General features: G+C 41.2%; 1 protein-coding gene across 2 annotated transcripts in view; it reads left to right on the top strand.

Moving 5' to 3' along the window:
* Positions 1-11,793, top strand: part of neurl1b (neuralized E3 ubiquitin protein ligase 1B) — a 39,448-nt gene extending 27,655 nt beyond the window's left edge. For both annotated transcript variants that reach the window (XM_084719436.1, XM_084719437.1), the window contains exons 2-6: positions 875-1,119; positions 1,928-2,261; positions 6,180-6,920; positions 8,918-9,043; positions 10,887-11,793. In XM_084719436.1, the coding sequence (XP_084575562.1) occupies positions 875-1,119; positions 1,928-2,261; positions 6,180-6,920; positions 8,918-9,043; positions 10,887-11,134 (1,694 nt within the window). In that variant the 3' untranslated portion in view covers positions 11,135-11,793. The remainder of the gene's footprint in view (positions 1-874; positions 1,120-1,927; positions 2,262-6,179; positions 6,921-8,917; positions 9,044-10,886) is intronic.
* Positions 11,794-12,314: the final 521 nt, after the last annotated feature.

Raw genomic sequence — 12,314 nt, 5'->3', positions numbered from 1 at the left:
ATTTTATCTAATATCAAACCCAGACAATCTCATTTAAACTAGTGTTCAGTTTGATCTCTGATCCTTGTTAATTTGTCTTTTGCTGTTAATGAATTAATTCCAAAGAAGGACATTGACTCCTGTGAAGATGAGACCAAAAATTAAGCCTTTTATTTGTGTGTTTCTTTACTGACGAGGCACTGTGTGATTCATTCTTCACTTCTGACGATAACTGTGGAGGAATGAAAGGGGCTATTCAGGGTTTGTTTATGCTGTAGGCCAAGGGTGTGTAGCCCATAAATAAGAGGAAGACTTATCACGTCTGTTGTCGGCTCTCTGTAGATTTTCTTTTTCTTTTTTTTGTTATGTTTTCTGTCTCCTGGGATGCTACTAACATTAGCGCTGCTCAAATCCGTGTTGATTTTATATAAGCCAAATGTCCTATATGCACATGGGTTTTGTCTAAATTTACCTTGTTTTATTTCTGTGATATAAATGTCCCATATGGATGTGGTAAGGAGACTGATTTGGGACAGGTTGCCTTTTTATACTGTAAATGTGGGTTACATGCTAAAAGAGACTGTTTAATGTACTTGTTGAGAGGAGCAGAGAGGCTTCACAGTGTCAGTGTGGGAAAGGAAGTGTGTGAGACTGTGTTGGGCTCCTTTACATAACTGGCCTCTGCCCTCGAACCAACAGCTACAGACCACTTGCAAACAAGTTATTGTGTGCTGATATGTTCACCTCTTTTTCCAACAGCTGGTGTCACTTACTTTGCTGTTCTGACCCAGGTCAGACAAAAGCACGCCCGCTGTTCACACACCACACTGCTGCCATCGAATTTGATCGATCAGGTTGAATCATTGACGGCTTTCTGATATTTTTGTGCCCGCAGATGGGACTCTGCAACCACGCCCGGTGGCCAGCAGGCAGTACTACACCCTGCCTAACAATGGGGCAGGTGTGGAGAGAAGAACGTCTGCCCCTCCAGTCAGCGTCAATGTGGAGTCACCCCGCTTTCACCCCCATGCCAAAGGCAAGAATATCAGGCTGGATGGGCAGCTACGCCGTGCCACACGCAAGAACAGCTTCTGCAACGGCATCACTTTCAGCCACAGACCTGTTCACCTCTATGAGAAGGTTTGTTATCAACTCACTCTGTTTTTAAACAAGGCCGTCCACGCCAATAACTTTAACTAGGGCTATGAAAATATCATCGAAAAAAACATTCTGTGTCGAGTGGATGGTGAAGTTCACACCAAAACTATGATGTTGCCATCCATTTGAGTTAGAATGATTTTTTTACTATATTTTTTATAGCTATAATCATACTTTTTAGTGTGGACGGCACTTCAGGCTGAATTGTACCAACAAGGACTCATTTTTTCACTCATGGTTTAACTTCAAATTATGTTCCACCAAACTTCTAAACTACATAAAATTGAGAAAGATTAAATTAAAATAAAACCTCGGTGTAGATTTTACTCTAAACCTAGATTAAATTGAATATAATAAATACCAATACTCCAATTTAAAATGTTAGCTAGCTAGCAAACAATATCGTTTTTTTTTACTTCTTAGCTAGTTAGCAAACACTTTTACAGTTAACATTAACGATTTTTGCCCCTCTTATACTTACTTTGTCTCAACAGCACTCCAAATTTTTATTTATTTATTTATCATTTATTTTAATTTGGGCAAGCAAGACTCTCCATATTGATTACAATCTATTTAATTTCAGTTTGAATCACCAAACTTGGATTTAGTAAACTGAGATTAGTGTTTGTGCAACAGAAGTCTTCTCCATTTTAAATCTGGTTTTTCTCATTTTAAACATAGTTTTAATAAACTGACTGACTGAAATTAATCTTAGATTTAATTAATCTTTGTGGGTGCAACCCAGTCTTAAAGAATGAAAGTCAAGTTTTAATGCATGCCATTAATTCAGGTGCGTCTTCGACTGACTGGTGTGCACACTGGCTGGAGTGGAGCTCTGCGCTTCGGTTTCACCAGTTTGGATCCCAGCGAACTGGTTGCTACAGACATCCCCAAGTACGCTTGCCCAGACCTGGTGACACGGCCCGGCTACTGGGCCAAAGCTCTGCCTGAGAGACTGGCCTTAAAGGACAACGTGTTGTCGTTCTGGGCTGATCGCCATGGGAGAGTTTTCTACAGCATCAATGACGGAGAGCCCATCCTCTTCCACTGTGGGCTCAGCATCGGCTGTCCACTCTGGGCCATCATAGATATCTACGGCATCACTCAGGAGGTCACACTGCTTGGTAAGCATTTTATTATGTCGATTACTTACTCTGTGAATACGCTCCTGTAAAGCACTTATTGTTTTTTTATGATTGCAGCTGGTAGAGGCAAGAAGAAGCTGACTCATATTCAAAAGGGAAGTGAGAAGAGCACATTTCACAACTGACTGGTCATGAGTCTGTCTGTACACAATTCACCAGTGCAGTTCATATACATCCACTGAAGTATTGAGTAATGGGTATTTTTGGACTGGAGATGGCTTTAAAGGGAACGCTTGCATTATCTGAAGTGGGGTTTGTTTGAGATACTTATTCATAGTCTATTACCTACAGTAGATGGCAGCTGACACACCCTGAGTTTGGAGAGGCAGCAGGAGCACTGTGGACAGGATCAGCAGCAAAATGTATTTTACACTATATTTAGAATGTTTTCGCTACATTACCTCGCTGTCAGACCGCCTTTTCTCACGGGAATCCAAATATCGCTCTCTCTAAAGTTACCAGACTCCTTTTGAAAAATCACTAATTTTACCTTGCAGAACACAAGAGTTGCTGGTTTACTGCTGCCAGTTACTTTCTTTATTGAGTGACTTTGGTGTTTTAAACTGTTATTTCGGATTCATCAAAGTCACACAATAACACAAACCAACTAACAGATTGAGGCAGCAGTAGTAAGTCCCATGTTCTATGAGGTAAAAATGACTGATTTTGCCCATGAGTCTGGTTGATTTGGAGAGTGATATTGTCTGACAGCAAGGTGAAGTGACTAAGAACGTTCTAAATACAGCATACACTTAAACTGATATTCTTTTTTTTTTTTTTTTTTTTTTTTTTTTTTTTACGTGGGCCTTTTTTAAGTGGCTAAAATACCATTTGCTGCTGACCCTGTGTACATGGGTACATTGCTTTGCTTCCATGCTGGATCTCCTCCTTGTTGTTTTGAATGGAGCACGTATCAACCCTGAGTAATACACTGACAAGGGCCCTTTTTTACACCGAGATCCCACAATATCACAGCAACGACGGCTTGCCTTTAAGCTGCCTTTGTGTATTTATACTGAACCAAACAGCGCCGATATATAGCCGTCCCAGAGTGTCCTTTTACGCAGTGTGCCGGCATCATGGAATCAAAAACATGACATAACACAACAGCTTTTCATGTGTTCCTGAATAAATGGACCATCGCTTCTTCTGTTACTGTCAAGTTAAAAAGATTGGATTGTGTGATGCTCTGCACGGAGGATTTCTCTCCTCCTGCCTGTCTGTGTGCATCTGCGTATTGCATGCAGCGCTGTGTCACTGCTAATAAGTACATAATTTAAAGGACACAGTCACAAGCAGCAGTGAACTTGTAACTCAACAGCCTCCTGACCCGTCATGCCAGCTTACCCTTTTACATAGATGTTGATTCTGGCTCTGTTACAGCTTCTGTTACCGCCTCCCATAGCAGATCAGAGGCGGACCGAAACCGACTCCCCCATTAACAGATGTCAGAATAAAGGTGCAATATGCCTGGCTTGAACAGGCTTATAGAAAGGTACCTCTTACACCCCGCTCCAACTAGTCCAAACTATCCCTTTAAGAGTCAGCCAGAAAGCCGTGTATTTTGACCATGGCTGTAATAACCCTGAAACCTCATGAACTTATTTTTATAGTGTCAACACATTCACAGCTAATTTAAGCAGCTTCCTGACAGTTCAGAGAGCAGCTGTGCAATGAAGTGGAGGCCAGTATAGTGGGAGGAGTGGGTGGAGGGGTCTGCAGTGACTCAATGACTGAATGATCCACTATCTGTGTGACAAAACCAGTTTATCTAGAAAAGCAGAACCATAACATACCGAGATAAACAGGATCTGGACCATTCACTCCTAAGCGCTCCCCTTTAACAGTCTGTTACTGTCACTTTCCCGCGCTTTGTCACTTTCTCCCTCTTCCATCACGCTCTCCCCTGTGGTTCCCTCTCGTACTCACTGGGTGTGTTTATCTTCAGTCTGACAGGAGCTATGGCCATGTTTGGTCAACGCGGCAGATCCCAGGAGCTTTGGTGAGGGGCCAGTGCACTCAACTGCTCCAGCATCACTAGAAATAGTAATAAAGGAATGTATCATAAGTCAAAGGGGGACTACGAATGCCAGACCTGTTTATATCAGCCCCACATACACAGAGAAATTCAGCTGTGCTATGAACTCTGTGCATGAAGCGTAGAGGTTTAGAGAGCTCAGGTTAATGAAGAAAGGAGTTCAACTAGGGAGCTGCACTGTCAAATAAACTGTTGGTTGACACAGCTTATTTGTACTTGAAGGTTTACACAACTCCACAACAAACATCACAACGAGAGCATCATGCAAAGAGCCCTCAGCGTAGATACTAAATCTAGCTCTCCTTTTGGTTACTAGGAGTGTTCATCAACATGTATTATCTAATACCTAGACAACAAACAGGCTCACTGTGTAGAAGACCTATCTTGTATTTCTCATCAGCTTGCTGCAAGTCACAGTGGGATTAAAGTTTTAAATAGCGCTCTCATGTTGTGAATTTCCGTAGTATATCGATATTTTTCTTACTTCTGTTATATCATCTTCATGGAAACGTGTGACGTGATTTATTAAAAATTCTAATGTGCTAGAGCTGCAACAATTAGTCACTTGATTAGATGACCGACAGAAGATTAGTTGACAACTACCTGAGAGTAAGAATTTTAATTAAAACAGTCAAAAATGAACTGAAATTGTGAACAGAATATGCAAAAAGCAAAATAGTATTGATGTTATGTCGTGTCATAGAGATATCTACTGACATTAGCATGCTAGCCCTACCACATCCTGTCTCGTTATACCACGTTATGCCTCAAAGGGTGAAAGTGAGTTACTGTAGCATCCAGTCTGCTCTCAGTCCGACAAAACCTTGGTGGTCCTCTTGCTGGGTCTGGCACCTGGCGCCCTGTAACCTCTGCTCAGGCCCACACCTCTCGAGTTGTATTCCCACCTCACACATCTCCTAGTCCCTCCTGAACCAAGGACACTTAAAAAGATGGAAGTGTACCGACATCACTAAACAGTATTATATTCTCTAGACTTTGTTGTCAGTTCTGTTAAAGCTTAAGAGAGATGCAGTGTCAGTCATGCTATCTGGAGACCAACAAATAAACAAATGCACAAATTTGGGAAAATCAGCCAGTATGTTCTTTGTGTTTTGTGCTTTCATTTTTATATGCATTTCTTCAACAAAGGTCATACAAAGTGGATATGTTGGGTTTTAATGTGCTTTTCCTATATGCTTCAGTAGAACTGGCACCAAAGTCTGGCACAGAGCAGAGAGTGTTTGTTAGTTATGTACTTGTAGCTGCTCTAAATCACCACGGTACCATATTCCCTGTTGTCAAACTGGTCTCCATTGGTCTCTGTGGCTGTTTTGGTCCTGGTTTGGCCATGTTCACTGGAAAGCTACAGAGCCCGGCCTCTGTTCTGGTGCCCGTTCTGACGCAATTCTCACATATTGCACCTTTTAAGTTTTTCAACCAAAAACTGAAAATATTCTCTGGTTCCAATTTCGTAAATGTGAATATTTGGTGTTTTTTATAGCCCCCCTCTGAATATCTCTTTTGTCGGACAAAATAAAACATCACCGTAAGCTTAAAGCTTAAGCTGATATTGTAATGGACATTTAGATAATTAATCAATAAACTGAGTAAACAGTCAGCAAATTAATGATAATGAAACAAATAGTTTGCTGCAAAGACAATCACAGACTACAAGATGAAATGAAAAATAAGTAAGTTGAATTACACTGAAGCAACTCATCTGCAAAAGAGATTTCCACGAAGCAAGAGAGGCTGCAGCAACACATGCATCACTCAGTGACCTGAGCTGACTTGGGACACGTCATATAATACTACTATGTCTACGTCATGTAATTGTTTATCCATCTTCTCCACCACAGAGAGCACGTTTGCTGAGAGTGTCGGATCCAGCTGCCTGAGTGCGGCCCGCCTGAGTGCCTATCTGCCCCAGAGTAGCCACGACTCAGCCAATTACAGCAACAATCAACTGGAGAACAACCAGGCTGCCGCTGCCAAGATGGCCAACCTCCAGCTCAATAACTACACTCAGCTCATCCCCTGCTGCTCCTCCACCTCTTCCTCTTCCACACCATCCTCGTCTGCCTCCACTGGATTCAGTGTCCCCAGGGTGGTCCGGGGCCTTCCTTCCCCGCTGGACAATGACTTGCACTTTCACCCGATCCGCGGCTCTGATGTAATACTCTCTGCAGACCGGTCTGCTGCCTGCATCCACTTTCTGGACAGCAGTCGGACTCTGGTGTTCAGTGACCGGCCACTGCATGTGGGCGAGACTTTGTATGTGGAGGTGGGCCACCTGGGGCTGCCCTACTTTGGGGCGCTGTTGTTTGGTTTAACGTCCTGTGACCCGGCGACTCTGCATGCTGGGGACTTGCCAGCAGACCCGGAGGTTCTGCTGGACCGTAAAGAGTATTGGGTGGTGCACCGGGGCTTCCCCATGCCTTGCTCTGGAGATGTGCTCAGCTTCAGCCTGCTGCCCAGTGGAGAGGTGCACCACGGGGTGAACGGAGTGGGACGTGGCCGGCTGCTGTGTGTGGACTCCTCTCAGGTCCTGTGGGCCTTTTTCACCTTGCATGGTGCCATCAACAGACTCAGGATACTAGGTAAGCTGAGCGTATTTACAGCAACGCTGAAGTCTTAAGGCTTATTTGTGCTAAGTGTTAGATACAGATGTGGACAGAGCCTTCGCTCCATCAGAGTCCTGCATGGCTCCAGTTTTGCAAACCCACACCCACAAAGCTGAGTACCAGAAGTGACCCCTTGCCCTTACCTCCAAGACAAATCCAGACCTGCCTAGAACCGTTAATATAAGTCCCACAACATGACTCAGAGATTAAACACGTATACACGGTCACTCTCGTGTTCTAAATTTGGTCAACACAGGTGCACCTGCCAGCTGTCGACGTGCCTAGCTTGTGGCTATCAGAAGCTAATACTTTTACAAGCACTTTTTACAAGCAGCAGAGTCACAGACAACATTATTCTCATGGTTTCAGATCACACCAATTTTCTCCAAAACCTAAGATGATGTATTGGCCACAGTTTAGTATTCTTCACTGGCTATTCTGCCTTCAGGAAATCAATGTTAAGCTAGCCTACATCGCTGTCGGATCAAACGGTGACATGCCATTGTTTGGCAGGATGTCAGGTCAAAGGTTGTATCATGGGCTTTCACAATAGTGTCCTGGCTTGCTGATTAGGCTTTATATTATTAGTGGTTTTAAATGTCAAAAATACAGCACAGTCATTTTCATTTCTGATTTGTCCAGGAAAAAAATGTTGTATGTTTTTGTTGTTGTTCTCACCTGCTGCACACCCACAATTAGTTCATTTTTACCCATGCCTGTACCTGTGAATTTGTATAAATATATTTTTTATCCATTACAACTTCTACCCGATCTGGTGCAGGACTCTACTTCCTGTACACTGCATTCATTTCGTCTGTTTTTCTGAATGTTTTCTGAAAAGGGAACTAGAGCAGTACCTCTGGAAGTGACGGGGGTAGCGTTGAAGTGTGGTCAATACTTCAAGCAAGACATGATCGAAAGACACAATGAAGAGGTTTTAATATTCCTCAAGTACTGGAAATGATGTCATCAGTTAGTTAGTGAAAAACAATGGATTTAATGTCCACACAGACCACCACCATCTGTAACCCCGCCTCCACTTATATAATAAGTCTCAAGAGGCACATTATTACAACCTCATCCAGCGTTGCCATGTTTGTTATTGTCAGAAATGTTTGACTCTTCTTCTGTTGGGTAACTTTTGACCCTGAGCGATGCCCTCTAGTGGATGAATTGGTTAAAATCCACACCACTTAACATAAAGATGCATAGTATGTGGGCAGTGATGGTGACATCATTTAAAATGGACATATCTATTTTCGTAGATAATAGGGGCATAAATGAGCTTGTGGAATTAGTGTCATTTTATTGGGATGAGGCTGTTTATTGGCATCTCGTGCAACATAAAATACCAAATAGCATACTTGAAGCAAAAATTCAACATTTTGGGAAAAGTGCTTTTTCACATTCTTGCTGAGAGGAGACTGCTACTACTCTCAATCACCTCATTCAACTCTCTGCAAGATAGCAAATAAGCATATTTCCCAAAATGTCAAACTGATCAACGCCCAAAAAGGACCTGTTCTCCAATCATCATCTGTCTGTTCTTGAGTCCAGGCAGCCCCTGCAGTTTATTTTTTCCCAGACTAAAGGAATGCAGTCGAGTAGTTTATGTCTGCATGAGTCTGTTCAGTTTAGAGCTGTGACCTATCTGTCCTAGTCCCACTACTCCCACATACACTCCCACCAGTCCAGACCCCATCTTCCACTGTTTCTGATCCAACAATATTATGCTCAAACAGAAACAACTAAAAGAAGATCAGTCTATGACACTTCAAATATGCATATCTAATCCGACTGGTTGGGGCCAGTAAGTGTAAAGTCTTAAACGCCAGTGTTGAAAACAGTTTAAGGACACTGTGTTTAAAAGATACCAACTGCAATTAAATACACACTGTGTCTAAATGTTACCTTTAAACGCTCTTCTCTAATTATCTGGTGTTTGTTCATATGTATTCATCCTTGTGACACAGGAACACTGCAGTCCAGTCCTCCTTCCACGTCCCCCAGCACTTCTCAGAGCAGCAGTCCAGATGACAGTGACTCAGACCTGGCGTTCAGTGTCAACAGATCCTCCTCTGCCTCTGAGTCCTCTCTGGGTAGGTTACCAAATGTTGACAGCATGCCTAACGCTGTGTGTAGAAACCCTCAGGAGGTCACAGCAGGAAGGCTCATATGGTGTACGCTGGTCTGTGGCAGTTCTGTTGGACTGTAATGTAGTCATGGGGAAAAATGTGCTGCTTCACTTTCTTATATGACATTGTCACATTGTTAAAGAGATAACTCCATACAAGAGCTGCTACAATAATCCATTAGTCAACCAACAGAAAATTGGTTAACCAAACTTGGTTAAGCACAATAAAATTTTAGTGAACTGATTATTTTTGGATTTTGGACTGTGGGTTTGATAAGACAAGACATTTAACTATTACTATTAATAGTTAGTACTAATTTTAACAGGTAGAAACCTTGAGCAGATCCAGGCTCTTTATTAATGGTGGGCGGCCATCAGCCAGAGAGAGTTAGACGTATCCCCAGTACTGAACTGTGTCGTCAAACTGGCCGTATTAGCAGGGTTGGGTAGTAATAGATTACATATAATCGAGATGACACAGTAAATTCACGAAAATAAGTATCTACAATTATCCCGCATTACTTTTGAAAAAATGTGTAATTAGATTATAGTTACACTGTCAAGGATTACATGATTACATTTTTGATTGTCTTTAAAATATTTTATTTTATATATATTATTATATAATATTTTAAAAATTGTTTTTCACAATAACCAATGCCATATTAACTAAGAGCATGTCTGACATACAGGGTTTCATAAACAACTGCTCCACTGCATGATGTACCAGGTGGGAGAAAAAATTGCTCATGGCATAAATGTAGGTTTTTTTAACATTGAAAATGGTTTGAGATGTTTAAAGAGAAAAAAAAAGTATTTGTGGAACTCAAATTGTTGTAGCATTTTTTAAACAAAGTGCAATCTATCTAATGTTTCCAAAAGTAATCCAAAAGTATTCAGATTAGATTAAATTGTTTTGTTATCCAATGGATTACGTTACTAATTACAAACTGACAACATTTCAAAGTAACCTGACCAAACCCCTCTTATAGTATTTCATAACATCTTTAAGACAAGTTCAATCAGTATCACTTTACTTGAGGTCAGGAGGATTATTCATGACACTGTTCTAAAAGTACCTGACAGTACTAATACTTAATGACATCTTTATGTAAAGCTAAACTGTTTCTTTAAGGTTGATAATGTCAAGTTGTCATGATAAAGACAACCACTGTCAACCTTGCATTAAAAATGACATAATTGATCATCTGACACTTAATGACAACAGTCATAAACATTCATAAGGACTCCATCATGGTCCTGACAGGGGTCATGACATGGTTATAACAGTGTCATGACCCCTCTTATGTGCACCCCTTCAAGTAAGTGTTACTTGATAAAGAACAGAGTGTGAAAAACAACCAGAGCTGCAATGCAAAGTTGATTAATAGATTAGTTGCCAACTATTAAATTAACCAAAGACTATACTGAAAGTAGATTATTTGTTTTGAGTTCCTTCTAAAGAAAAAAGTCAAAATTCCCTGATTTCAGCTTTTTAACTGTCATTATTTTATAATTGCTTTCATCCTCAATGACAGCAAACTGAATATTTATTGTGTTGTGGACAGAAGAAGACATTGGAGGACGTCATTTTATGGACCAAACAACAAATTGATTAATTGAGAAAATGATCCACTGATGAATCGACAATGAAAATAATTATTAGTTGCAGCCCTAAAAACAACAGTATTAAAGATCTGACCTTGACATAGTCCCACAACAATGACAACAACAACAGGAGTTTTATCTGTGTTTGTGTGTCCATGTCTCCTTCAGACCCTCACATGTTTTCTCCTCTCTCCCACCAGTGACTGCTCCCAGCTCCCCTCTCAGTCCTCCCGTCTCTCCCACTCTCACTGCCTCGGAGCTGCCCCCTGCTGGGAAGAACGGAGAGTGCACCATCTGCTTCGACCAGGAGGTTGACACAGTCATCTACACCTGTGGACACATGTGTCTGTGCAACGACTGCGGCCTGAAGCTGAAGAGACAGATCAACGCGTGCTGTCCAATATGCAGGAGGCCTATCAAAGATGTTATCAAAACATATCGGCCGTGATGATGGTCCAGATGTTCAAACAGGTGCTGTGACTTCCTCTGCTGGACGCCACCTGTGTCCCCTTCTCAGGCTTGGCTGGACGCAGATTTCGGCCCCAATTGGAGATTAGCCACACCCGGACATATTTGTGCCTATATTTTCATTTTCGATGGGTAAATCATTTGTGAAGAGAGACGAGACTCTTCATATGCAGAGCTGTGATGAAGCTCATCTTAATACAAAGACTGCATACATGAGCTCCTATATTTTCACTAAGGAAGAAGGACGAATCATCTGTTCCCTTTTTATATTTTCCATGTGATGTCTCTTATGTCACATGTATTTGCTGAGCAGAAGATCCTGCTGTGAATATTCTGTCTTTACCCTCGTTGTCCTAGATTTATGTGTGCTTCAGCAGACCGTAGTCTACGACTTCTAGTGCCTTAGATTTGTCACATCGTGTGTCCAAGTAATTATGCTAACAATCCTAGCCATATTTTCAATGTACAGTACTGAAGGCTTGTGGTGTAAAAGGCACACAGAGATACAAAGGTGTGATGTAAGTGGAAAGATGTAAATGTGTACGGTAAGTGTGTTCAGTGGCGTGCTGTAAGAAAAGTGTGTTTGGAAAGTTCAAGGTTTTGCACATTGAGAAATAAATAAAAGTGGACTAAGCGTGACTGAAATGTGTGTAGTTTCAATAACAAGATGGATTCAGCTTTACACTATGAAATATATATTATATTCACATTATAAAAATTGAAGAAAGACATTTTCTTCTTCATCACATCACTCTTATGTAGCCTTCACAGAAGTCTGTGCTTTTTCACTAGTGAGGGACACACTCCTAATTTAATAACGTGTAATCAGGTTTACTGCAGTACTGTAAGCTGAAGGGATATTCAATTAAGAAAATATGCATTTTTGTTATTTTGTACTTTTTATCAGGAGTGACTAAGCTGATATCAATTTTATCTGTACAGTTCATTAATTGTTATGTCACAGAGTACAACAAGGTCATAACATCCACACGTCAAACAGCCTTTAAAAATAGAGAAGAATAAAAACATATTGTCGCTGTCACACAGAACTCTTGCATGTCCAAAACTGTTACTTTTCAGGATTTTTTTTTTTTTTTTTTAAAAGCATTTTTAAACTAATTGAATGCTACTTAGTCAAAGTCTGTAGCTCTTTTTAATAT

This window comes from Lutjanus erythropterus, chromosome 5 (genome assembly GCF_056507025.1).
Source record: "Lutjanus erythropterus isolate fLutEry1 chromosome 5, fLutEry1.hap2, whole genome shotgun sequence".
In the NCBI taxonomy this organism is placed as follows: domain Eukaryota; kingdom Metazoa; phylum Chordata; class Actinopteri; order Lutjaniformes; family Lutjanidae; genus Lutjanus; species Lutjanus erythropterus.
Note: the sequence above shows the minus strand (reverse complement) of the source record. Positions and strands in the feature narration are given on the sequence as shown.